The sequence below is a fragment of the Urocampus carinirostris genome, chromosome 5 (genome assembly GCF_059441175.1).
Source record: "Urocampus carinirostris isolate Australia breed hairy pipefish chromosome 5, RoL_Ucar_1.0, whole genome shotgun sequence".
Classification (NCBI taxonomy): domain Eukaryota; kingdom Metazoa; phylum Chordata; class Actinopteri; order Syngnathiformes; family Syngnathidae; genus Urocampus; species Urocampus carinirostris.
In genome coordinates this window covers 11551850-11576302 of record NC_142353.1, presented here as the reverse complement: position 1 = coordinate 11576302, position 24453 = coordinate 11551850, and the positions used below count along the sequence as shown (strand labels likewise).

General features: G+C 39.4%; 2 protein-coding genes and 1 long non-coding RNA gene across 3 annotated transcripts; 2 read left to right on the top strand and 1 right to left on the bottom strand.

Moving 5' to 3' along the window:
• Positions 1–1283: 1283 nt before the first annotated feature.
• Positions 1284–4946, bottom strand: LOC148365231 (uncharacterized). The gene is made up of 2 exons (XM_088335742.1): positions 4661–4946; positions 1284–2623 (listed from the first exon to the last, which is right to left on the bottom strand). The coding sequence occupies exons 1-2, from the start codon at positions 4812–4814 to the stop codon at positions 1506–1508; spliced, it is 1272 nt and encodes a 423-aa protein (XP_088191868.1). The 5' UTR covers positions 4815–4946; the 3' UTR covers positions 1284–1505.
• Positions 4947–6689: 1743 nt separating this feature from the next.
• LOC148365230 (uncharacterized) lies at positions 6690–23292 on the top strand. Its single transcript, XR_015850483.1, has 2 exons — positions 6690–6723; positions 21379–23292. It is a non-coding gene; the product is annotated as an uncharacterized LOC148365230 (long non-coding RNA).
• On the top strand, positions 6700–23292 carry LOC148365229 (uncharacterized). Its single transcript, XM_088335718.1, has 2 exons — positions 6700–6968; positions 17089–23292. Exons 1-2 carry the CDS (start codon positions 6818–6820, stop codon positions 18408–18410), a joined length of 1473 nt encoding a protein of 490 aa, XP_088191844.1. The 5' UTR covers positions 6700–6817; the 3' UTR covers positions 18411–23292.
• Positions 23293–24453: the final 1161 nt, after the last annotated feature.

Here is a 24453-nt window from a genome sequence, read left to right as displayed (position 1 = left end):
ATAGCTAAGATGGTAAATGGTCTGCATTTGTATAGCGCTTTTCAAGTCAATGAAGACCTCCCAAAGCGCTTTACAAGGTGCTTCACACTTACCCATACTCACACACCAATAGCAGCCATGCAAGGCGAAGACCTGCTTATTGGGGGCATTAGGGATTTAGTGTCTTGCCCAGGATAACATAAATTAAGTTTCGAGTTCAATCAATGTCTTTATTATTTAAAGCTATCTATATTATTTAAAGCTGTTTGGCACTTCATTTTCATAGAGAAATCTCGAGGTACGTCGATCGAAAATGTTTTAAAATTAATACCTGGCATGTTTCATGTCTCTTTTAAAAGCTTTAAGCCCCAGTGAGTAATATTTGACTACTAAAGGGCACTGTTGTCTAATGCTATGGAAAATTAGAGTCTAACGATCGCAGCGTAGGAGCAAGATACAGACAAACGTGGCGGCAACTACTGTACTAAGTATGGATTCCACTTCACTCGATTTATTTCCATATTATTATTTTTTAAAATTAAAAATAACATTGGTATTATAGTTTACATATTTTTGCTTGGTATTCAAATAAATGTATTTTTTAACTGAATGAAAGTTTTTTATACCAATGGATGGAACATAAATATTACACTGTCCCTTTCGATTTTCATGTGGGTTTCCTCCCACATTCCAAAAATCTGCTTCTACCTACTGGTAATGTTGATTGTTAGTTACTTGGCTGATCACTGGAAGAAATAAGACAGTGAACAATGGGGTGCTTTTTTGCAAAGATAAAATATGGCTATTTCCTGCAGGAGACTGCTTAAAAACACTAATTTAAGGGGATTTAAAAGGTAGTGTCCCTAACTTCAAAATACTGTACTGGCTGACGCCCTCTTTTGGCTGAAATCATCATGCGCGTGCAAGTATGTGAAATTCTTAGATGCGCTCAAAAAACTTCCTTTTTCATCTTTTCGGTGCTTCGGTTGGCATTTGGATTGTATTTGAAACAGTTATTTTCCTTCTTTCACAATTTTCATGCGAGAATATAAGAAAACAGTCAGCACACACGTGAAATCACTCTCCTCCCCCCATTCCCACTGCCTCCTTTACTCCAGCATAATGTGCTCTGTGGGAAGAAAACCAAAGGTAAAAGATAAAAGGAGGTAGGTCAGTGAGGAAAAAATATAAAAAGGCTCTTTGAACCCAGTTGGGCATTGTTAAAACATACATAAGAGAAAATATTTAATTTTACATTTTTTAAGGACACCTCAAACTAAACCCTACCTTAAAGTCCAATGAATTTTAATTTTAATGTATCGAGTTTCCTTGCTTTACATGTTTCAATCCACAATACACTTCTGTGCATCACACAAATAAGTTCAATTATTTCTGTGTGAGAAACTTTATTTACTGCACCTCAAACAAGTCGTCAGTACCCATGAGGGCGTGGGATTCGGAATCTTAGGTCTCCAAAACAGATTTGGTTTTAGAAAGTGGACATTTTTTTCTACAGACAGGGCACCTCAGCTCTTCTTTTCTTCGATGTGTACTCTCAAGTGTTGAAACAGATCTGAATTATTCGTTAAATCCTGACCACAATGCAAACAACTCAAAGGGTTTTCCCCCTTGTGAGCTCTTACGTGTTTAACCACGTCTAATTTTTTAGTAAATCGGTCTCCACAAAGGAAACACCTATAGGGATTTTCTTCCATGTGTGTTATCAGGTGCATTTCCATACCAATTTTCTTTGAGAATGCTTGACTGCAAAACGAGCAAGGATATCGTTTTCCCTCCGTGTGTGTTCTCATGTGTTTGACCAAATGAGGCTTTTGCGGAAATGCTTTTTCGCAAACTGAGCAAGGAAAAGGTTTCTCCCCAGTGTGTGTTCTCATGTGTTTCATCAAGTTGGGCTTTTGCGCAAATTCCTTTCTACAAAAAGAGCAAGGGAAGGGTTTTTCCCCCGTGTGTGTTCTCATATGTTGGCTCAAATTAGCCTTTCGAGGAAATGCCTTTCTGCAAACAGAGCAGGAGAAGGGTTTTTCCCCGGTGTGTGTTCTCATGTGTATGATCAAGTGAGATTTGGAAGAAAACATTTTCTCGCAAAAAGGGCAACGTTTGTCCAAATCGTCACGACAAACCCGGCAGCAGTCGGGTTTATTGTTCTCCGTAGAATTCGGCGAATGTTTTTTACCGAAACTAATGCCACAAATAATGCAGATGACGTTAATTTGGCCACATTTGACAGCGTTCTTCCGAGGAGTTGTTTTCTTTTTAAAGCCTTCCACCTGTTCAGGGTCTTGATAGCAGTTTGTGCTGCTTTCTTTGTCATCCTTGTAAGATAGGGGAGCCAGGTCTTTACCTAGAGCAGGTCCTTCAGACATGTCATCACTTGGACTTTCGACGTGGATCTGTGAGCACTCGGGTTGATCGTCTTCGTCATTTTCACTCTCCACGGGACTGCCAGTCGGTGGGAACCAGCTGAATTCAATTTCTTCCTCTTCCATTTTAACCTGGAGAAGCTGCGGTTCATTTACTTCCACTTTGACGATAGCCAGCGGAGGACTCTTCCCCTCCAAACTTGAGCCCTGAACTTTTTTCTCGGAGGGATCTTCATCCTGACGATTTTTCTTGAGCTGATTATCTGGAAGACACCGACACAGTTCAGATAAAACTAGTCAAATGTTAGCTGGTACGATATCAACCTTTCAAAATTATACAGAAACAGCATATCCGCCGATATGGTTTGGTTTGTATAAAAGACACTTTTTTCGTGGCAAAATTCAAGAACTTTAAAGGCCAATTTTTCAATTTCTTCAGCACTTTCAATAGAAGGGATAGCGTTTTTTTTTGATTGGCTTTGATGACTAAAATAAAGTTGCTATCTTGCTGCCAACACATAATTTGTGCAATTTTGAGCTGAGCCTGTTTATGGTTTGTGTGGCACGTGCTAGTACGTGACTATCCTCGATGCACTTGAATAAACTCTTCTAATTTTCATCTTTTAGGGGTTTGAGGTGGCATGTAGACTGCATTTGAAACAACCCTTTTCCTAATTTGCCCATTTTCATCCTAGTATGAAAGAAAACAACTATCTATCTCGAGCATGAAATCACTCTCCGAACCCCAAGCCCCCTGCCTCCTTTCCTCCAGCCTAATGCGCTCGGCGGCCGGAACACCTCTGATAAAAGTGCGATACATGAAGATAGGCGCGGTGGGGAAAAAATACATAATGGCTCCTGTGGCTCAGTTGGGAATTGTTAACACATACCTAAGAGAAAATATTTAATTTGAATCTTTTTCAAAGACACCTCAAACTAAGCACCTTACCTAAAGAGAGATACAGAACCCCTGGGATACGGCAACTCCACAATATGACATTTTTATTTTACGGTGTGGAATGAGATGTTATTTCTGCCTCTCTGTTCAGCTTTTCACCCACTATACGACATCAACAACAACTTATTTTGTGTGCCCTCAAAATGTACACATTTCAAACTTGCAGTGTTTGTGATAGTTTGCAGTTGGTCAAATTCAAATAAAATAATGTTCGGCTATTGGTTTGAGTCACAGTGCTATGAAAATACAAATATGCTATTAGTTGAACTACCTCTCTCAATATCTTTCTCTCTCTTGGTTCAGTTTAGAATCATATGTGGTTCATCATAACTCGCTAAGAATTAGCAATACAATACTTTATTTTTCATAATGTATTTGTTTGCTATAGGTCCCAGACTTGCATTGATGCTGAAATGAGAAGCAAAAACATGTTAAAGAAGAAAACAGAGCCTATGATTATCGAGAAATACAAGGAGGGCACATGAATAGCTCCCATCGCTAAGTTGCATGGCCATAACCAATAGAAGATTTGGACTATTGTTAAAAATAATTATCAAAGAAATATTCCGGGGGCATGACAAGTTCCCCAAAAGGAAGTTCTAAAATCTGTTTCATTTTTAATCAGCCATCGCATTAACCTCCTCTCTCGGCATCCACCTGCTACTACTTGGCCAGCTCAAATCAAATTAAAGGTTAATAAAATTAAAAAAAAAAAAATCCATTCCATCCAGCCATCCATTATCTGCACCACTTATCCTCACTATGGTCGCAGGGGTGCTGGAGCCCATCAAAGGCATCCTCGGGCAGTGGGCAGAAAACATCCTGAACTGATTGCCAGCCAGTTGCAGGCCACACCGAGACATACAACTCACTCGCTTATTCAAACCTATGGACGATTTGACCTGACATGCATGATATATCAACGTGGGAGGACACCAGAGTGCCCAGAGAAAACCCACGCAGGCACGGGAAGAACGTGCAAGCTCTGCACGGGGAGGCCGCAGGTAGCTGGAATCGAACCCTACACCTCCGCATTGTGGGGCTGCACGCTAAACACCCATCCGCCCGTAATTTCTTCCTTCACATAATTGATTTAATATGTGTTTTTTTATCATTCTCAGTTATATTACACAGAACTACAACTTACTATGTCCTGTTTTGTTATTTTAATGTTATCTGTGGGACCGGGGGTTCGATACGCATTAGCTAAATAGCTATGTTTCTTAGTCCTCCGCACCTCTTAACGGATTTATGTCGTATCCCGGGGTTCTACCGTACCTGCCAGGAATATCATCATTTAGAGCATGTAATTGAAGGGCATTATGCATTTTTATGAGCAAACCTTCGAGATGGGTTATTTGACTCTTGCTAACCGCTTCCAGTTGCCGTCTTTGTCGGCCGATTTCCTCCTCGTATGAAGCGATCCTTTCTTCAAAAAGTCCGAAAATTTCGTCGGCTGCAGCAATGAGTCGCTCCCTTACTAATTGTTTCAACATTTTCACGACGACAAAAAAAAATCAACAAACAAAAGGATAACAATTGTAATTCGAATTTGTCGTGGGTATAAGCGACAAAGATTTACCGAATCTGCTAACTTCCGGTTTTCTTCTTTGTGTTAAATAATAGGAGTTTAGAGTTCAACACTGCCACAATCTGTGCTGGAGTGTGTATTGATTAACAAACGTTAACGAACCCTATTGACAAAATACAGAAAATAGGCCTACACAAGAACATCTAAAAGAATATTTTAAAACCAAAAAAAATGGTTTACCTTTATTGCATGGTAATAAAATTGTAGACATTGTTAAGCAACACTTTTGTAGTATGTCACATGAGTTTAATGCGACTCTGGCTAGTGTCCTGGATTCCGTAGCGCCCCTATGGCTTAAATCACAACCCAAAAGACGCATGCCTTGGTTTACTGACAAAACTAGATTGCTTAAATAAGACAGCAAGAAATCTGAACAAAAATGGCGCGCTACCAAGCTTGAGGTTTTCTGTCAAACTGGTGTGACAGCTTGTTAAAGTATACAGCAGCCCTGGTGGCTGCAAAATCAGCCTATTTTTCGAAGCATTGTTAACGAAGCAACAGATTATTCCAGAAAGTTCCACCTATTCAGCCCATGAATTTATGGTGTCTTTTAATAAGAAGATTCAACCCATACGGGATGATATTTCTAAAGTCCATGTAAATTTGTTCCATACCAAAGTTCTGAAAATTCTAGATGTGCGACATGGTGGCTGTCCAAGGATTCCCCCCCCTCCAATTTAGTGATCCGTCACTTTATAATCGTATAACCTTACACAGGTAGTGAGTACGGCCAAACCGACTACTTGCCTGTTTGACTCACTTCCGGGTTTGCTGATTAAAGGTCTTTCTGGCGTCTTTGGACCAACAGTTCTAGATATTATAAACATATCCCCCTCCTCGGGTGCAGGCGGATTATGGTGTGAACTGGAGTGCGGTGAGAGGGCTCCGGGGCTGGTGGGGGCCTGAGGGGTCGGCTGATTCTGTGCCACGTCTCTGGGCTAAGGGTTGCTGGTCGTTTTGGTGGTGTTGCTGAGACTGGCTCTCAGGGGGGTGCTGTTATCTGGGGTGGGATTGGCGTGCCAGGGTGCTACTGGGGCCCCAGGGTGTTTGTTGGGTGGGGGTATGGGAAGGGATACTGCCATTCTAGGCCCTATACCCTTCTTAATTATAATAATAATAATAATAATAATAATAATTTCCTTTGTATTGTCATTCTTTGTAACAATGTACACAGAACGAAATGTCGATACACCTGACCCGTTGTAGCGAGTCGGTGCAGCCGCAGCCAGAGGGCGCCGCCATTATACCAATTAGGTATGTCTATGATGTGTTTTGCTTTGTTTCTGCATGTTCAGCCCGACTATCGCTTAACATGACTTGATCAAATAACCCCTTTATTATTATCCAGATGATACTGATATATGTGGCAAACAATCTGCCTATGCTAAATTCGTTCTCATTCCTCCTTTATTTTTCTTCGGTAGATAGATACTGGCCTCGGTGAAACTACATCTGGTAAAGAAAATTGAGCTGGCAAATAAGGGAAAGACCATCTGCTCGTCAGACCCACAGCTTTTCAGTTTTTATATTTTTAAAGTAATTTTCCATAGTAACAGCACACGTTGACGTTGAACAGTTACCCGTATTAAAATCAGTCGTAAATGAGAAAGTTATTATTTATTTTGAATGCTCATGAATTGCCTTAATGGGGACATTGACCCGACCAAAGTGGCCGCCGCGTAGCCACGCTAGTTAGTGGGCTGCTACTGCGCGCTGACGTATTTGACGTTATTTGTTTGCTAAAAAAATATCAACTCCCAATTTGTTAGACGAAGAAGAAATTACCGGAAGTCAGCACTTGGCACAAAATTCAGGTACCGTATTTCGTTTTCCGACGGTACACCCGACGCTCGCACAGGCGTTTTCTTTTTTTTCTTTTTGTTCACGTAAATTTCTTAAAACGAAAAAATGTTGAAAGAATTGGTGAGGCAGCGACTCATTGCTGCTGCCGACGAAATTTTTGGACTATTTGAAAAAACCATCGCGACGTACGAGGAGGAACTCGGGCGTCAACGACGACAACTGGAAGCCGTTTGCAAGAGTCAAATTGTGGGCCAAGGTCTGCTTACTACTTTTACCTCGTATTTGTTATATTTTTATAACTAATGAATTCGAGTTTACATTTGGCTCATCGTGGCTCATTGTTGCCATTTTCTCTCTGAGTTTTATTTTGTTAATACACTTGACTTGGTCGTAAAGTGAAATTGGCGTATGTCGGGATATAGAAACTTTTGTTAATTAGATATTGCGTTCCGAACACTTGGCACGCCAGATAAAAACATCAAAAATAACAAAATATTATACAATAGTTGCTACTTAGGTGTAATATATTTATATTTTGAATTAAATACACTGATTGATAATAAAGGGATAGTCTAATATTTAGTGCCTACTAGTGGTACAAAAAACTTTCACTCTGTAAAGAACAAACACTGATTTGAATTTTAGGCAAACATACCTGAACCATCATACCAATGCTAAATTTTGTGAAAAAAAAAATCTCGGGGTTTAATTTTACTTCTTTCACACAGTGGTCCCTGTCATGTTTGTTTGGCATCCTGCCACTGTGCTCTGCTGTGAATCACTCTCCTCTGCTCCTACGAGCATACACGATGCCATCTGGTGGTCAATTATTACACATTGGGGCTTCAAGGTGTCGAATTAGTGTAGTGATGGGCAAACTAAGGCTTCTGGGCTAAATGCAGTCTATCCGGCTTGTGAACGTTACAAATATAGTAATAATATATAATCTATATATGTGTATGTGTGTTTGTATGTGAAATGGTTAAAAAGATAATAAAATGTGGACTTGGTTCCAATTTTGTCCCAAGTGTCCCCAACATTCAAATGGCTGGCTACATTTTCTTTACTTGCTATTTTTTCTAATCAAGATATATAATGTAAAAAGAAAAACAAACAACAACAAAAAAAGTGAGCACCAAATTTTGTTTTGGACTTGCTCGTTTTTTTTTACATTTTGTTTTACTTTGTAATCAATACTTGAATAAACCTCAACAAAATTCAGTTTTGCTTCCATCGTATTTTTAAATACGCACACTTACATGCTTATCTGTGTTGTTGTAGGGCGGCAGCGGGAGAGGGCACCCACGCCCCCTTGGACGTTGCGCCTTGCTTAGTGTTTAATACAGAAATAGAACTAACTACACAAACTACGCCTTTTAACACGGTGCGCCCTATGGTCCTGAAAATACGGTAGCTTTGTTTACGTTCGCTCCTCTCTCTCAGCGGTCTCATTCACACGAGCAGCACACTCAGGACCCCTCGCGTTCCTCCACCCACTTATTGCCTGACTACAAATCATGACTAGATGACCCAAAATGTTGCAAAACTAACTGAAAAGTGCCATATAATTTAAGTGCAACTCACGAGACAACATCAAAAAACAAGTATGAACAAATGAAATTATATGATGACTGCAATGTAATGCCTGGGAGCATGTGCTCTCCTCCACAGCACCCGTATAAGCATGCACTCATTAAGATGTGTCCAACATTTACACATACATATTGCACTCTTAGATGAATTGCGTCTATCTTTATTTCAACTGCTGACTCTTGAGAGATGACATTGAGTCCCAGAGTGCGTTGAAAAGTTTTTCTTATATGAACTAAAACCAAGCATGTCTTGTCCTACAGGTTAATTTATGAATGCATATTGTTGCTGATATAACAAAAAATTATCCATTATCTTTTTGTTTTGCATGACTGGAATGTATATACGAAAAAAATGCTTAAAGGGACGGTGTATTGTTTAGCGCCTCCCAGTTGTACTAAACTTAATTCATTTAAAATATATGGATTTGAATAATTTGCAAGAATACATAAACTATCATAAACATGCATTTTTTTTTAAATACACGTAGGTGTAAAATGTGCAATTTTTTTACTTAAGATGTGCCTCACCTCAAGGGAGCTGACATGTTTGTCCGCCATCATGCTGCTTACGGTACCCTTTTTATCTTTTCATTTTTCCCTTTTCTTTCTATTTTTTTCCCCATTTTATCTAACTTTTTGTTTTCTTATTCCCCTTTTAATCTTTTATTTTTTTGATTTCCTCTCCCTCTTCCCCTATTTTCTGTTTTGTTCCCCCCCATATTCTTTTATTTTCCTTTTTTTTTTCTTTTTTTCTCATGCACCTCACAAAAAGCAGCTAAATGAGACAAAAAAGGATGCAATTTAGTCACTTTGAGTCTCCATTGTTTAATTTCTTCCTTGTGCTCTGTGGCACCTTTTTTGTGCACTTCACAATACAGTGACATCGAGTGGTCAAATATTACCCACTGTCCCTTTAAAAATGACGTTGTTTTAGAAATAGCAGCGACGAAATGAGAAAGTGGATAGGTCTACATTATCTTTTTCTCTCCTGTATAGCTGAGGTATCAGATTCTAGAATGTATCCGTAGAATGAAAGCCATGACGGACGGCAGAAAACACCCTAGTGGTCAACACTTGAATTAGTACTTAAGTTGAAACAAATATCGATAACAATGTCAGAAGAATATAACCACCTCTTTTACAATGGTAATTTTATGCTGTACAGTAGGCAAGGTTCTTGCAAATCGCTTCCAGTTGCCGTCGTTGTCGGCCGTTGTTTTTCTACTTTTTTTCAAATTCCTTTAAAAAAAATCTTATCGTGTTTATTTTTTCCTAGCTGTTACTTTTTTTTGCTTTTTTTGGTGTTGAGGTTTTCTGTCAAACTGGTGTGACAGCTTGTTAAAAAGTATACAGCCGTCGGAAATAAGCAAATAAAGGGAAAAAGGTTATTACCTTTTTCCCTTTATTTGCTTATTTCTTTTCTTTTGGCTTTTTTCTGAATTTTTCCTGCTCTTTTTTTTCTCTCCTTTTGTTTCGTTTTTTTTTCTCAGCTTTTCACTACGTTTTCATTTTGGTATTTTTTTCTTTTTTTTTCTATTCCCCCCCCTTCCTTTAAGTCATTTTGTGCACAATTTTACATAATATTTGGTCGTGTAGGGATTAAAGAAGCAAAAACAACATGAAGAGCCGTTTGGGACCCGAAAGAGCCGGTTCTTTTTAGTGAGCCAAGCCGAAGAAGCCGATTCTTGAAAAACTCTACTGACGTTACTCAACTTCGTTCTACTTCGACATTGACTTCAAAATTCCATATTTAGAACACAGCGTCAATGGAACCCATGTATTTTAACCTTCATGCACTGTAAGTTTGACTTAATTCGCTTTTTATTTAGCAATTTTTAGCTCTCATTTTTGTGAGCTGGCTAGATTTTCTTGTGCGCGGAAAAGCTCTGGGTAGTGCGCAATTGCGCACACACGCAGCTTAGAGGGAACATTGCTGTCTACTGTTGTCTACTGTTAACCAGACATACCCACTGTTTACTACAGGTTACTGCCGTCCATCATGGTGTCACGTTAGGCACGTGTGTGCAAGGGTTAATATTTTTTTCCTCCTGGCCCAATACTTGGGCCAATTTTTTTCAACCAAATGGGGCCCGTTACTTAAAATCTTTGCCCACCCCCGAGTTAGTGGGTGAAAGATGTAGATAACGGATTAAAATTTCTATGTTCCGTTCAATATACCGCATATTTTTGTTTTCATGTCTCATTAAGTTTGCTGTTTAAAGCCCCGAGCGCACCTGGCACCATCTGCGTGCGCCGCCGCTAGCGAATTTAGCGTTTTGCTGCCAGTGTGCAGGGTGCACTTTTTGAAGGAAACTAGCACAGCGCCAAAGGCTTCGAATATCGCACTCGTTTGACTATTTTGGAGCTCGCTCGCCAAATTCTTCTCGTGTGGGGGCACTGGAGAAAATGGCGAGTTGTTCTTTTCTGAGACACACGTGCTCTCAATACAAAACGTCGCAGTGAGGCGTGAAAAAAATCAGAAACCTCTCCGGGATATAAACTATTCAGTGTTTTGGGCAATTTTACTCATAACCTATAACAGGAAAACAGGAGGTTGTATGGGTCTTCACTCAATGTTTATTATGTACTCAGGATGAGTCGGGGTTTTTTTTGCCATGTGTCCACCAAAGAGTGAACTGCACTTGTGTGGCTGTAATCCATTATTCCAGATTGCATGATGCTAGGAGCGGGGACAGGCAGAGCGCACTTTTGTCGGGCTTGTTGACTCCTTTTGCTGTTATATCTGTCTAAAATGAACTGCACTCGTGCATTTGCAATCCCTTCTCCCTGCTCCCATATTGCTAATAGAGATCACGCTTTTGTTGGGCCTGGTGCCTTTATCTTATCCCTAATCCCATACTGCTGCAAGCGGGGTCTGGCAGAAGTTACTTTTGTCCAGAGGCATTCCTTTCTAGCCCGCCTGAAATTAATAGCACAGTTGCAACCGCAATCTGTTATCCCCAGTCAACTATTGCTGAAAGTGGGAGCCAAGAGAACAAAATGGTGCAGTTCTTGGCAGATTTTTTTCCATTGATCCGTCTAAAATGAACTGCATCTATGCAGCCACAACCCATTATCCTCTGTTGACTATTGCTGCAAGCATGGAACAGCAGAGCACACTTTTGTCGGACCAGGTTGCTCATTTTTGCTGTTATTTCCGCCTTAAAGGAACTGCTATCGTACGGCCACGATCCATTATCCCAATTCCCATATTGCTGTGAGCTTGGACATGCAGAAAGCACTTTTTTGGGAGGCGTGTGCTGTTCTAGACCGCCAAAATTGAATCGCACAATTGTGGCTACGGTCTGTTATCCCTGTTCGACTGCACTGTTTTGGCCGCGATACATTATCCCCAGACAACTATTGCTGAGAGCCGACACCAACAGAACAAATGTGTGTCGCTTGTGGCGACTGTATTCCCCAATCTTTCCACCTAAAATGGACAGAATCCATGTGGTCTATAATGAACTGCACCATGCACCCGCAATCCATTATCCCTGGTCAACTATTGCTGTGAGCAGGGATGGAAGACCACATTTGAAGGAGCTACTTCACAGATTTTCGTGTATTGTTCCGATTAACTGATAAACCAGGGATTAGAGTACGTTCCCGAATTGAACAGCAGGGTAAATGATCTATCAAAACCACTTTCAGTTCTCTTACAGTGTCATTACAGGCCTGTCTCTGGAGTTCTCTTTAATCCTCATCTAAGTGTTAGTTTAGGCTCTCTGTCTTTAGAAAAAAAAATAGCTTTTCTATAATCATTAAAAGCTAAATATTATAAAGCTATTACTGCCCATTTTTACATGCTAAAATATAGGTAGAATATATTGGATTATCTACTAAGAAAAAGCTGACATGAGAATAAAACAAATGCGTTCATCACAGCTGATCCCTGCGTTTTTGTTTTTTTATTCTCCCTCCTCAAACGTCAGTATGTTTCTGCCAATCTTTCACAAGCCAATGCAATTTAGTCCGTTACCCTGGCAACAACTACAGACCACTTCTCATGACTGTTACCATCTGGCCCCTTTCTCCACTATTTGGTTCTATTGGGAATGTAGCCTTTATTCATCTTTTCTTACGGGCGAGGTAGTAAAAGGTGCAAGAATATAGGACTGCTTCAGGAGAAGAGAATTGTCTGTGATACAATTTATTGATTGGTGATTTATTACAAATCAAGCAAACTATTGCTAGCATTCTGTCTTACAGCCTGATGTAAACGCCACCACCCTCCACCATCAGGACATAGATAGATAGATAGATAGATACTTTATTCATCCCCGAAGGGAAATTTACAATGTGAATCACATGTGACATCACACGCAATGAACTGTTGGCGGAAGGACTCATGGATGCTATCTCCGTAGCTAGCAATTTCGTCTTGGCGCTTTAGTTTCATCAAACGGTGTAAACTAGCCTGTTATTCCTAGTTTATCCTGGTAATTTAATTGGGACCAGTACCTCCTGAGGTAAGCAAAAACCGCGAGGTACCCCAACTTCACTGATTTTCACATATCACAGGGGGCTTCTGGTCACCATTAACTGATAAATATGGATTACTGTGTACTTTTTTTTACTGTTTTGTCCGCTTGTTTAGGGTGGTAATGGCTTTGAGGAAGAAACGGTCTCCATAGCCCAGCACACACCTGTTGCCAACCGCCTTGGGAATTTGGCTGCAAAACGCGAACTGTGACGTAGCCCCCACAGCTGTACATTTTTTTTAGCTGCAACGTTTGTAATTCTGCTCATAATTGTTTACTGCACGTGTTTTCGGATCATCCCAAATATAAAAAGCGACTGCCACAAAGTTTCATGGCGAAGACAATTAATTTACATGTGGTGCGAGTTGAGCGTTTGAGCCCGAATAAATTGTGCTGCCGCTTTAATCATGAGCACCACTGCTTGTCTGCGGCAGTGATAACAGCTTTTATAACATATTTTTAAAAAGTATTTGTACGTCAAATAATTTAAAACTGTCTGAGCAGCATTCAAGTCACTGGAATGGAGAAGAACAGACATACCATGTAATATTTATCGCACCTAACCAGGAACAGGTTTACTTGAAGTGCAACAAAAATAAACTGGAAACAATATAATAAAATAATGTAGAGAAAATTGCTTTAAATTATATTTATTTGGTTCAGAATCTAATTCGGTGCTTACCAATTTGGTCAGCAGGTGTGCTCTTGATTTCCCAAACAAACTAGTTCTCAAAATACAGACACTGCCCTACTTACGAACGGGGTTCCAGACGATCGTTTGTAAATTGAATTTGCCTGTAAGTTGCTTCAGTGCTATATTTTGTATGAAATATATGTTTAAGGTTTTCATAAATATGTTTATGGGTTGTATAAGTAACCTGTATTGTTTTGTCCTAAATAATAAACATTTCATAAACTAATATGCTCAATAAAGATAACTAACGAGAAGTTTAACTTACTTTCGGAAGATGAGCTTAAAGAGTAAGGCGCCTTCCTGGTAGAAAGTGGCCTAAAAAAACGATTCAACTATTTTCTCAACCGTATCAAGCTTTCTTATTCCACTTTCCTTTCAAAAGAAACTGCTCGCCTCTTCTTTACACTTTACACCAACCATATTGAATGGATGCACGAGATGTTAAACAATAAAAATGTCAAAGTTCTTCACGGCCTGGAGATACAGTATAGTATGTTTTCATACAAACTAGGACGAGGAAGCCGGATTTCTTCTTTGGGGTGGATGCTGGGTGACTTACAGCGCCACGCGGTGGAAAGAAGCACTATAATAATGTCCTGTACTCAGAAAAAGGTGCACAGAATACAAAATCTTACTTACAGCATTGTCCGGATATTTTTCGACATCCCGAAAAAAATGTTCGTACCTACCGTTTTTCGTAACTAGAATGTTCGTAAGTAGGAGAGCATCTGTAGCCTCTTTAGTCAGTAGTATCAAGAAGGAAGCAATTTTTACAACATATTGTATCCTTAGCTTTAAATTAGCGATTTTGCTGTTAAATGATAATGATTAATCAGTCTAAAAGAAAAAATATATATAGCCGCACAAAAGTCAATGGTAAAATATTAAAAAGGGACTATCTAATACCTCTCTCTAACTCTTACTCCCTGTCTTCCTCTCTTTTTATCTCTCTCTTTCTGTCTATGATAGCTGATTTGTACTAGACAAAGTAACGGACCGCTTTTGACCATCAGCGTTGTAACGGCAGAAAAATAATTAGACTTGCATGTGACTGAAAAAAATTACGCTGTTACGTAACAGCGTTATTTTTAATGGTGTTAATCCCAACTCTGTTAATCTTATTAACAATCAAATATGTAAATCGCAGTTATTTGTGATTCTGCCAAATACATGATTCACACTGTATATTTTTCTTTAGACAACGCTTGAAATATTGGAAAATTGGCTTTGAATGTCTTTAAAAAGTGCTTAAGTTTAGCCATGAAAAAGGTATTCAAGGCCTGTGTTTGGTGTTGATTTGTTGGTTATTTCTTGAGCTATTTATTAAAAATAGTGTTCGTCTTCCATGAATCAGTGAACACATATTTACTTCTGTGACGAAAGAAAATGCGAATGAGGACTGTGTCGCCCTATTTTTAACAGCGTCAGTCCTGTCATTGGTGGTTGCTGTGGTGTTTGCTTGTCATCGTTCCTTAAGAATGAAATCAATCTCGTTTAAAGACCTCACTGTGGTATTTTGTATTTAGGGTGCATGCGTCAAGCTACTGTTTTCATCTGTCCCTGACACACTTGAGGAATTTCAAAATAATGACTGGCGTCGGGCCATTCTGCTTCAAAAAGTTCTTGAAGCCAAAAGCAAAATGACGAATGCCATTTGCGTCGCATGCAGTTGGCGCCAGTTAGTCTTTGTTTTGAGGGACCTGTAGCGTCTGCCTGAGTGCTGCATGTCAAAAAGGATAATTGTGTTATTGGGCAATGTCTTTCAGGATTTGCCACCCAGCATGTTAAATCAATGCAAATAAGAGTGCATTTAATTTTGTTGTGACAGTGAGGGTATTAGTACCACTTTGATCCGGCAGAGGGCACTTCAAGACCGTTTTTACCGAAAAAGTATCTCACATGTTTAAAAAAAAATATATATTTTTTTAATTAACATTGCATCAGTACACACTTAATTGAAATTAAACAGTCAAACATTACAAAATTAACAATTTTCAAGGAAACAAAGTCCTGGAGAAAATCGAAGAAAACCCCCACAGAAAATTAATCAATAAAATAAAGTACAAAGGAAAATATTGATGACATGTTTCATTTAGCTCGAGGGGCAGATCCTCCATCATATTATATCATTTGCACACTGTAAGTGTTTATCATATTTAAAGATTCAACCTAAAAAACAAATTCCTTGACAACATTTTAAAAAGTTAGTCCACATTTTTTACATTTGTGGTTTGAATTTTTTTTGCTACAGTTTCAAAGGAATTGATTGCTCTTTTTTGTTTAAATGTAATATGATCTTTGGATAATGTGGTAAGAAAAGCCTATCTTGCATATCTGCAGCTGTATAGCATACATGTATATGTTTTTTAGTTTATTATTGTTATTTGAAAACCACTGTTTTTTTTTTGCATAGAACAATCTGTTATTTTGTGCACAATTTTTCAATCCGTCCAAAACTTTAATATTTGAATGAAGAGAAGAAATTAAAAATTTGTTTTCAAAAATCTGATTCATCAATTATTAGTTAGTTGCAGCCCTACACTCAACTTTGACTCTGCAGAAGAAATCTACATATCATGTATGGTTTTTCAGTTTTTTAATATTGGACACATGCAAAGGAGATTTTTTTTGAAGGATGCCAGTTCAATAGTTTGTCTATTATTGTGCACTGTTGTTCTTCTTTTTAACTGATACATTATTGTCTCTATCGGCCAATCATGTTGCTGTTCTTTGATTTCCACACCAGTGTATCTGCTTTTTGTAACTTAGGAGAGGTATAAAAAAGAAAGGGCCTTAGACCATGGTTGTCCAAACTATTCAAAAAAGTGGGCACGATTTGGTAAGCTGAAAATGCGTGAAGGCCGACGAGTCATCCTGGTTATTCTATGAGCTGTCTATAACAAATTTGCCCACCATGAAAGGTGTGCAGTGCTTTGCAATAAGCCTCGCAACCTCATAGCTTGCCCTTTATAGCATTTTTGTTGGGTCTCATTAAGAAAACAGCTTCCAGTTGCTTCCTCTTTCCACAGCGTTAGTCTCCAGTTAGCTCTTTGTATTTAGCATGTTTCATTTGGCAGTACCCTTTGATATTATATTCTTTGAAAACAGCCAGTCTCTTGGCAAATAAGGCAAACATCTTTGTTTTGGATTTCAGTGAAAAAAAATACTCAAATTTTCACTTCTAGCCAACTTCCCTTTTTTTTTTATTTACAGTTGCAATGTCAGAAATGGGGTGGGCTAAAATTCTCACAGAAAGCCGAGGGCAAGGTGGTCAAATGTCTACTTCCATCAACTGGTGAAATGATGATTAATTTTTTGGGTACAAATTAATTTTACACTGCGGTTAAAAATACTGGCAGGCCACAAATAAATTTAATAACCAAGGTTGCGGGCCGGTAAAAATCTGATCACGGGCCATAACTGGTCACTTTGGACATACCTGGGTTAGACTTTCTCATCTGAAGGCTTCTCTCCCTGTTCTCTTTACAAGTTCAGATTCCATTGGTGTCTTCTCTCCTTATTTAGACTGTCTACTAAACTTTAAAATTACCAATCTTGTTAGCTTACATTTTTCTTACGTCACCCTAATTGTGTTGTGTCGTCCAGATCTCCAGCAGCTCACAAGTCACCAGGAAGAACATCCGCCTCAGCCACTGTATCAAAGCTCTAGTTGGGAGCAGGACATACCTTCACGGTCACTCACTAATGTGAAAGAAGAGGGTCCTCATCTTCCCTATATTAAAAAGGAAGAAGCTGAATTTGATTCCTGCAAGTTTCCGCCGACCGGTGTCTACGCCGAGATTAAAGACGACCGTATCCAACCCATCTGTTCTCAGTTCCGTCGTCACAGTGAAACATCGCCGCCGGACGAATTTTTGGCTCCACTGTTAGACACCCAGGACACAGAGAGCAACCCAAATTGTGAAGATGACCTTGGAAAGCTGAAAATCCCTAAACAGGAAGTGACTCCAGGCATGAACTCTGGCAAATGCCTCAATCGTGTCACTTGCTCCATCTGCGGCATAAGCTTTCCTAAACAATATTTGTACAATCACATGGCGATACACCGAGGAGAAAAACCCCACCACTGCCGAGTTTGCTACAAAGGTTTCGACAGAAAATGCGATGTGATCCGACACTTGAAAACTCACTCTGGAGAAAAGCCATTTCGCTGCCCGTTTTGCAGTTTAGCGTTCACGAGGAGGGAGAGTATGGAAAAACACACGCTACTGCACACCGAGATCACATCGTCCAGTTGTTCGGTTTGCGGCGAGATGTTCACCCTCAAGGCGGAACTGTTTAAACACAGGAAGTTGCACGCCGGGAAGAAACATTTCAGTTGCTCCCTTTGCGGACGAGAGTTCAGCAACCGTCCCAATCTGATCCATCACAAGAGAACGCACACGGGGGAGAAACCCTTTTCGTGCACGTTTTGCCAGAAAACCTTCGGGAAACAGTTCGACGTGATCAGGCACATCAGGAACGCACACCCGGCGGAGAAACCGTTCAGTTGCTCCCTTTGCGGGGAAGCCTTCGCCAGCAAAGAAAGTCTGGAAGGGCACAGGGCGATACACGCGGACGTCATAGCTTTCAGTTGCTTTGTTTGTACGGAAAAATTTCTTAACGAAACATATATGGTTAGACACATAAAAGCTCACGAAGATAAAATTCCGTTGAATTGTTTAGATTGCGGGGAGAGGTTAACTAATAAATCAGATTTGGTGAAACATTTGCGTACACATTTAGGAAAGGAAGTCCCAAGTTGCTCCGTGTGTGGGAAAGAGTTCCTTAAGAACTCTGATAGGGCTCGACACATGAAAACGCATATAAGAAAACAAAGAAAATTGAATCAGCTCAGAGATGGCCAACAAAGTGATTTTAGACTTGCGGGTCAAATATCACAAGACAGGGTTCCCACGGATCCTTGAAAAGTATTTTAAGGCGTTGAACTCCTTATTTTAAAAACATAATCGCCACTATAATGTCTTAAAGGGATATAAAAGACCATTCTTCCCCCTTAACTTGGGCACACAACGTGTAGTGTTACTACCACATTCATGCAAATATGTTGCAAAATATTCCAGTAGTCGGGGGACTCAAGAAATTATTGAAAGATTCGGGTCATATCCTGTAAAGCTGAGACTTCACCGGCTGAAAACAAAGACTCATAACATTGGCGTGTCCCGTTTAAAAACATGACGATTGTAGTAATCAGTGAATGCATAAAGCTCATTTCTGCATGTTGGAGAAATTGGGACTTGGTTACCGTGTCGCAGGGGGACTTCTGACAATTTTGTCCGAGTTGCGTGCTATGATAATCAAAAGCTGCGTGAAGTAACTTTACCTGCCGTCTTGTGTTCCTTTTTTGCCTTCGCCTCCTCTTAGGTAGGTGATTGTGACTCATTGTGTTTTTCGCTGTGTGTCTTGCAATTGGTACAATATTGTCCAGATAACTCCCCGTTAGAGTCCGAGCTAGCGAAGGCTTCCACTTTTGTTTGGTCCAGGTTAGTCCCATTAGCAGTCGGCCAGCTGGCTAGCCTGCTGTACTCATTGTTTATTTTACCGGCTGGGTTCGTGTTTGTTGCCGTGGCTTTTTGTTGTTGGCTCTTAGTTTTCCAGGCTGCTTACTGCATGCTTTTGGTCAGCCAGCCTCCAGTTTTTCTGACGCTCGATCCTGGTTAGCCCTTGTTAGCAGTCGCTACTCTGCTGTGTCCCTGCTGGTTTAGTCCCTGTCAGCTGCCTGTCTGTTGTTTTTGCCAATTCTCCCCATTTTGTATGCTCACATTTGTTGTACCATTGCGGCACAACACCAAGACAATCTCCACAAATATTACCAGAACTTGGTTTAAAACACTCAAAACCTCTTCAACTAATTATCATGTAAACCATTATGGTGACTGGCTTGGTAGGGTAACGTTGTTCTTCATATGACGTCACAGTTTAGGAAGTCGAGACAGGCCATCTTTAAAATGAAATATCTAAAAAAATAATTTGATTCTGATTGAAATATATATAGATATTATGCAAAAAAACATGTTCTATTTTCTCACATGTTGTATGTTTTATAATTTGAGTATCCCTTTGAATCCAATATTCGAAAGTCATAAAAATGTGAACCCAACGATTTAGTAATATTTATCGATTGTCCACATCCAGGGAGTACAAAGTTTTTTTTCCAAGCATGTGTTTTTATGATGCTACACTCACAAATTAGTCATGAATATAGCAGTGTTACTTTTTTCAAATAAGTTAACACTGGACCAAAAGTCATTTTTCATGCATCATGATAAAAAAATGCTTCATGGATGTAGCAGAAGAGTTCTTTGGAATTGGTTATCTGCCAGTTTTGACTGATGTACTGTAAATATCATTTTTATTTGTTGTTTTTATGTCTAAAGCTTTGGAGGGTGCTATGTTTTTCAGATGGAAAGTTTTCAACTTGACAATAATGTGATTTTAATTTAAAAAAACAACATTTGTATAAAATCGCCTTTAATCCAAGTGGTATCTCTTTGTTTTGTTTGATCTAATTGTAGGTTTTTTTGTCGACTTTGTCTTGAATTTCAAAAGGGATTTATAAGTCCTAAAGAGCCTTGAATTTAACTTGCCTTAAGCTATAAGAACCCTGCAAAAATAGATGTGATGTTGAGAAAAAGAAAAACATGTTTGGTGTTGTGTTCAGGGTTCGTGAGAGTGCGTGTAATCCTTGAAAATGATTACATTTTAATGTTGTGTTTTCAAGGATTGAAAAGTGCTTGAATTAAAGATAAGATAATCCTTTATTCGTCCCAAAATAAAAAAATATTTTGTTACAGCTATAAGACAAAGAATAATAAACAATATCAAGAATATCAACAGTAAGAATATCAACAGTATAAACAAGTACTTAGAAGAATAAACAATGCTCGTAAATGCTTGAAATTGTTGGCATGTTTCACAACAAGTCTGCTTAAAAATGTAGCCGACACTGCTCTGTTGTGGCCTGGCTTTGCCATATTATTCTTCCCTGTGATTAATGGCACTTGGAATTAATTTGTACGGCATTAACTAGGGTTCCTCCAAGGTCTACAAAACTTGAAAAAGTCTTAAATTTGATAAATTGAGGCATTGAAAAGGTGATCCAAAAAATTATACAAGTCTTTTATGTAAAGCTAAAATGTCTTAATTTTTCCCGTTTTATCTGTGTGATGGAGCTAATAACTGTATAATAAGTAAACCAACAAAAGCGTGGAACTTTTTTTTTTTTTTTTTTACAATTGTTTGAGCTTCACGTACAGTCAGTCTCCAACCTGATGTCGTCATCAGAATAACTTTGGGATGGGAAAGTGAAGGTCTGACCAGTTGTGGTTGAGTGATCTAAAGTACAACTGGGTTGGGGCTGAACCAGGGAATGAGGGGGGGGCCACCCAAACCCTTCGCGGGGGCAGTTGGGCGCCGATCTCTGTGACGGGTTCGCCCAGCTAACTTCCGTAACCAGGCGCGGTGGGAATAACGGTGGCGGCGGGGATTGCGCTGGCAGTCGGGTGCAGCCCTCCGTCACAGGGTCGCCCGGCGGACCTACCAAATCCGTCACTGTGATGTGTCGCTCCGCCACCCGGACAGTTCCTGTTCGCCCCAACACAGTCACCTGTCCCTGCACCTGCATGTCCAGAGCCTAAGGGGACTGGGAGCACATGCGGGCTTTAGAGGCCGGGGTCTCCCCTGGCTGCCAGCGCAGTCGGGCCGCCTTATCAAACTTAACCTCAGCCTGCTGGGTACTGAAGGATTTTATACAAGTTACAATTATTGAATGCAATGAAGATTTTTCACAGAGAGGGCTTGAGTTCAATGACAGCTCACGCCGTTCCAAATGCGAATGTTTTGTTTAGTTCTGTTGATAACAGAATTCTGACGCAGATGGCGGGCGATGTTTGGAGAACAAGGCCCTGATGACGTGGAAACGTGCGGGGATGTTTTTACCGGTCCAGACACCGAGGCGATGAGGTGGAGCCCACATGGGCGTTCCTGGTCCGCCTCATGGGAGGAGCCGACACGCCAGCTTGGGAGAAAGACGTGGGCAGAGGAAGAACTTCTGAAGGAGATCGATGGAGAGGGAAAATCAAGAGAGGCTCGACGAAGACCGACACTAATTCGGCTAATTCGATGGAATTAGCTTAGTTTATTATTTAAGAAATTAAATCTGCCCCCGTGTGGAAATGCCGGTCTCTTGTTCATTTTTCCATAAAGAAACGAGCATGCATTGTTCGGCAAATGTAAGTCGTGTTTGGCTAATGGAGTCAGATAACTAATTCGAACAATTTGGTAAACGCTACATTTTAATATATTAAATTCCTAACAATTTGCAACACCTTCCTTCAGTACGGGGCTAGGACTTTAAAGTCCCAGCCGTCTTGGCCAGGTGGTGTCAGGTGCCGGGGTCCTTCACAACTGGGTGCCCTCCGGCGTCTGTATACAGAAATATTCATGACTTAGTCAAGATCTAAAAAATAATGTTTCAAATGAATGCACACACAAGATTGGAAATAGCATGTGTAAACTGCAAATTTATTTGTGGATCTGCAAAATATATGATTCGCATCGGATTTCTTCTTTTGATGGTACTGGAGAAATTCAAAAATTGGCTTTGAAAGTCCTTAAAAAAGTGCTGCGATTTGGCCATGAAAAAGTTGTACGAACCCTGTTTGTAACTGTTTGTATTTTTTATTGTGAACAGTTCAAGGAACACAGTGTAATATTTTACCACTTGATGTGGCTGTAATGTGCCGTGCAACTGAAAACGAGTTCTACAAACCACAAGGAAAAATACAAATTACAGAGACTCATAATGATTAAACCGTAACAGCAAGATGGCGGACAATCAAGGCAGCTCCCTCCTGTTTTGTACCATAAACACATATTTCTGGACCTCTGCATATTTTAATAAAAGCAAGTTTTTATGATACTTTATGTATATTTTGTTATCATTAAAATCAATGTATGATTTTGTTTTCCCACTACAAGGCACGAAATAATTCATAATATCCTTTTAAATATTAAAGTAAAAGCCCACAGGCCTCAACTTGGGCTACCAAGGGTCTTGCAAACTACATAATGAATTACACCAATGGAGCGTACCTAGTTCTTATGTTGTGCCTTATTACCTGCCCTCCGAGTATAAAAGTGATTGTCAGCCATTATACATTTTTGGAAAAAAAAACTTGAATAGAGCTGTATTAGATAATTAGAACTAGAAAAAAAACAATAGGTATTTTGGCTGCAGACCTTTACCATTAAAGGGACAGTGTACTGCCTGTTGCATGCCAAAACTGTAAAAAATGTCCTTAAGCCTCATCTTGAACTTTTAAGTTGACTGAAAATTATCTTTCAATTTCAAGTTTCCAGAGAACATTTTCAGTTTTTTTTTCTTATTACTCCAAATATTTTCAGTTTTTTTTTTCTTTTATTTTATGTTTGAAGCCCGCCCCTGACCCTTGGTGGCCTCTGCGAGGAACATGGCTGACAATCACTTTTATTCTTGGAGGGCGGGGGGAAATAGCATGGTCACTTCACACGTTTTTTTGTCATCATAAAGCCTAATTGGGTACTGCAGCTCCCGTCAAAACTTTTTGGCCGGTAATAGAGGATGTTTTTGCTATTCACACAGGTTGTCTGAGTTGAGCAAAAAAAAAAAATTACAAACTCATCGTTGGACAAATGTGTTAGCCAACAATGTCTTGAATGGATTTCCTTCATGACAATTACTCTGTACAAAACAAACTCATGTATTTACATTTGAATGTCAACATCAATAAACAAAAATGTTTATTTGTATTTTGTGTACATGTATTTCACTTATTTTGTCGCTAACGAGTCATTTGATATAGATTAAGGGTCACAAACTCATGGCCTAGGGCCAATTGCGGCCCTCAGAATAATGTTTCGAGGTCCCCAGCTTAATATAAAATTCAAAGGGATGTGTGTATTTGTTGATCACTAGATGTCTTGTATTGTGTCATGCAACTGTTAATAAGTTCCTACAAAGCACAAGGAAGATTAAAATCTACATAGACTCAAAGTGACCTAGCATAACCTTATTACTCTAAAAGGGAAATACGAAGATGGGGGAAAATAATGAAAAAATAAAAGCAGGGACAAAGAAAGTCACGTTAAGAAATTAAGAAGAAAGCAAAAGGAAAAATGAATGATTGAACTAAGACAAAAAGAAAAAATCAAGGAAAAGTAATATGTCTTCTTTTTGTCTTCTTTTATTCCTTTTCCCTTTATCCATCCATCCATTATCTGCACCGGTTATTCTCAGTAGGGTCGCGGGGCTTTTTCCTTTATATTTTACCAAATTTCCTTATTTATTGCTACCCTTTTGCTTTCTTTGTCCCATTTTTCTTTGTATTCCCATTTTATTTTATTTTTTGCTTCTTATATATTTTGTTATTTTCCTCCTTTACCTACCTCTCTGTTTTTCTTTATTTTTTTAAAATTATGTTTTCTTTCTGTCTGGGCGAAAAAAAATCAAGCTAAAAGGGGTGCTTGTGGGTCACTTTGAGTCTCCGTAATTTGTATTATTCCTTATGCCTTTCTAGCTCTAATTTTTGGTTGCATTACACAATACATCAACATCGAGTTGGCAAATATTACACACGGTCCCTCGTAGAACATCAGAATTTTTTCTAGCAGCCTTTATTTTTTTGAAAATCCCATTTCAAGTCAAGTCAATTCACATTTATTTGTATAGCACTAAATCAGAACAAGACTGCAGAGGTCGCAACTACAACATCCCCTGATCTGAAATCGTCATGCAGGCAAGGAAAAACTCAAAAACCTCAGCAGGAGGAAAATAAGAAAACTTGAGAAGAGGACTTCCAGGATGACAGGCTGCAATAGTTGTTGCATTGGGTAGCAATACACAAAACATAGTCAGCATCTATAAAAACATAGATAAATTGTAATATTCTTCAAGAGGTCAAAGACAGCAAC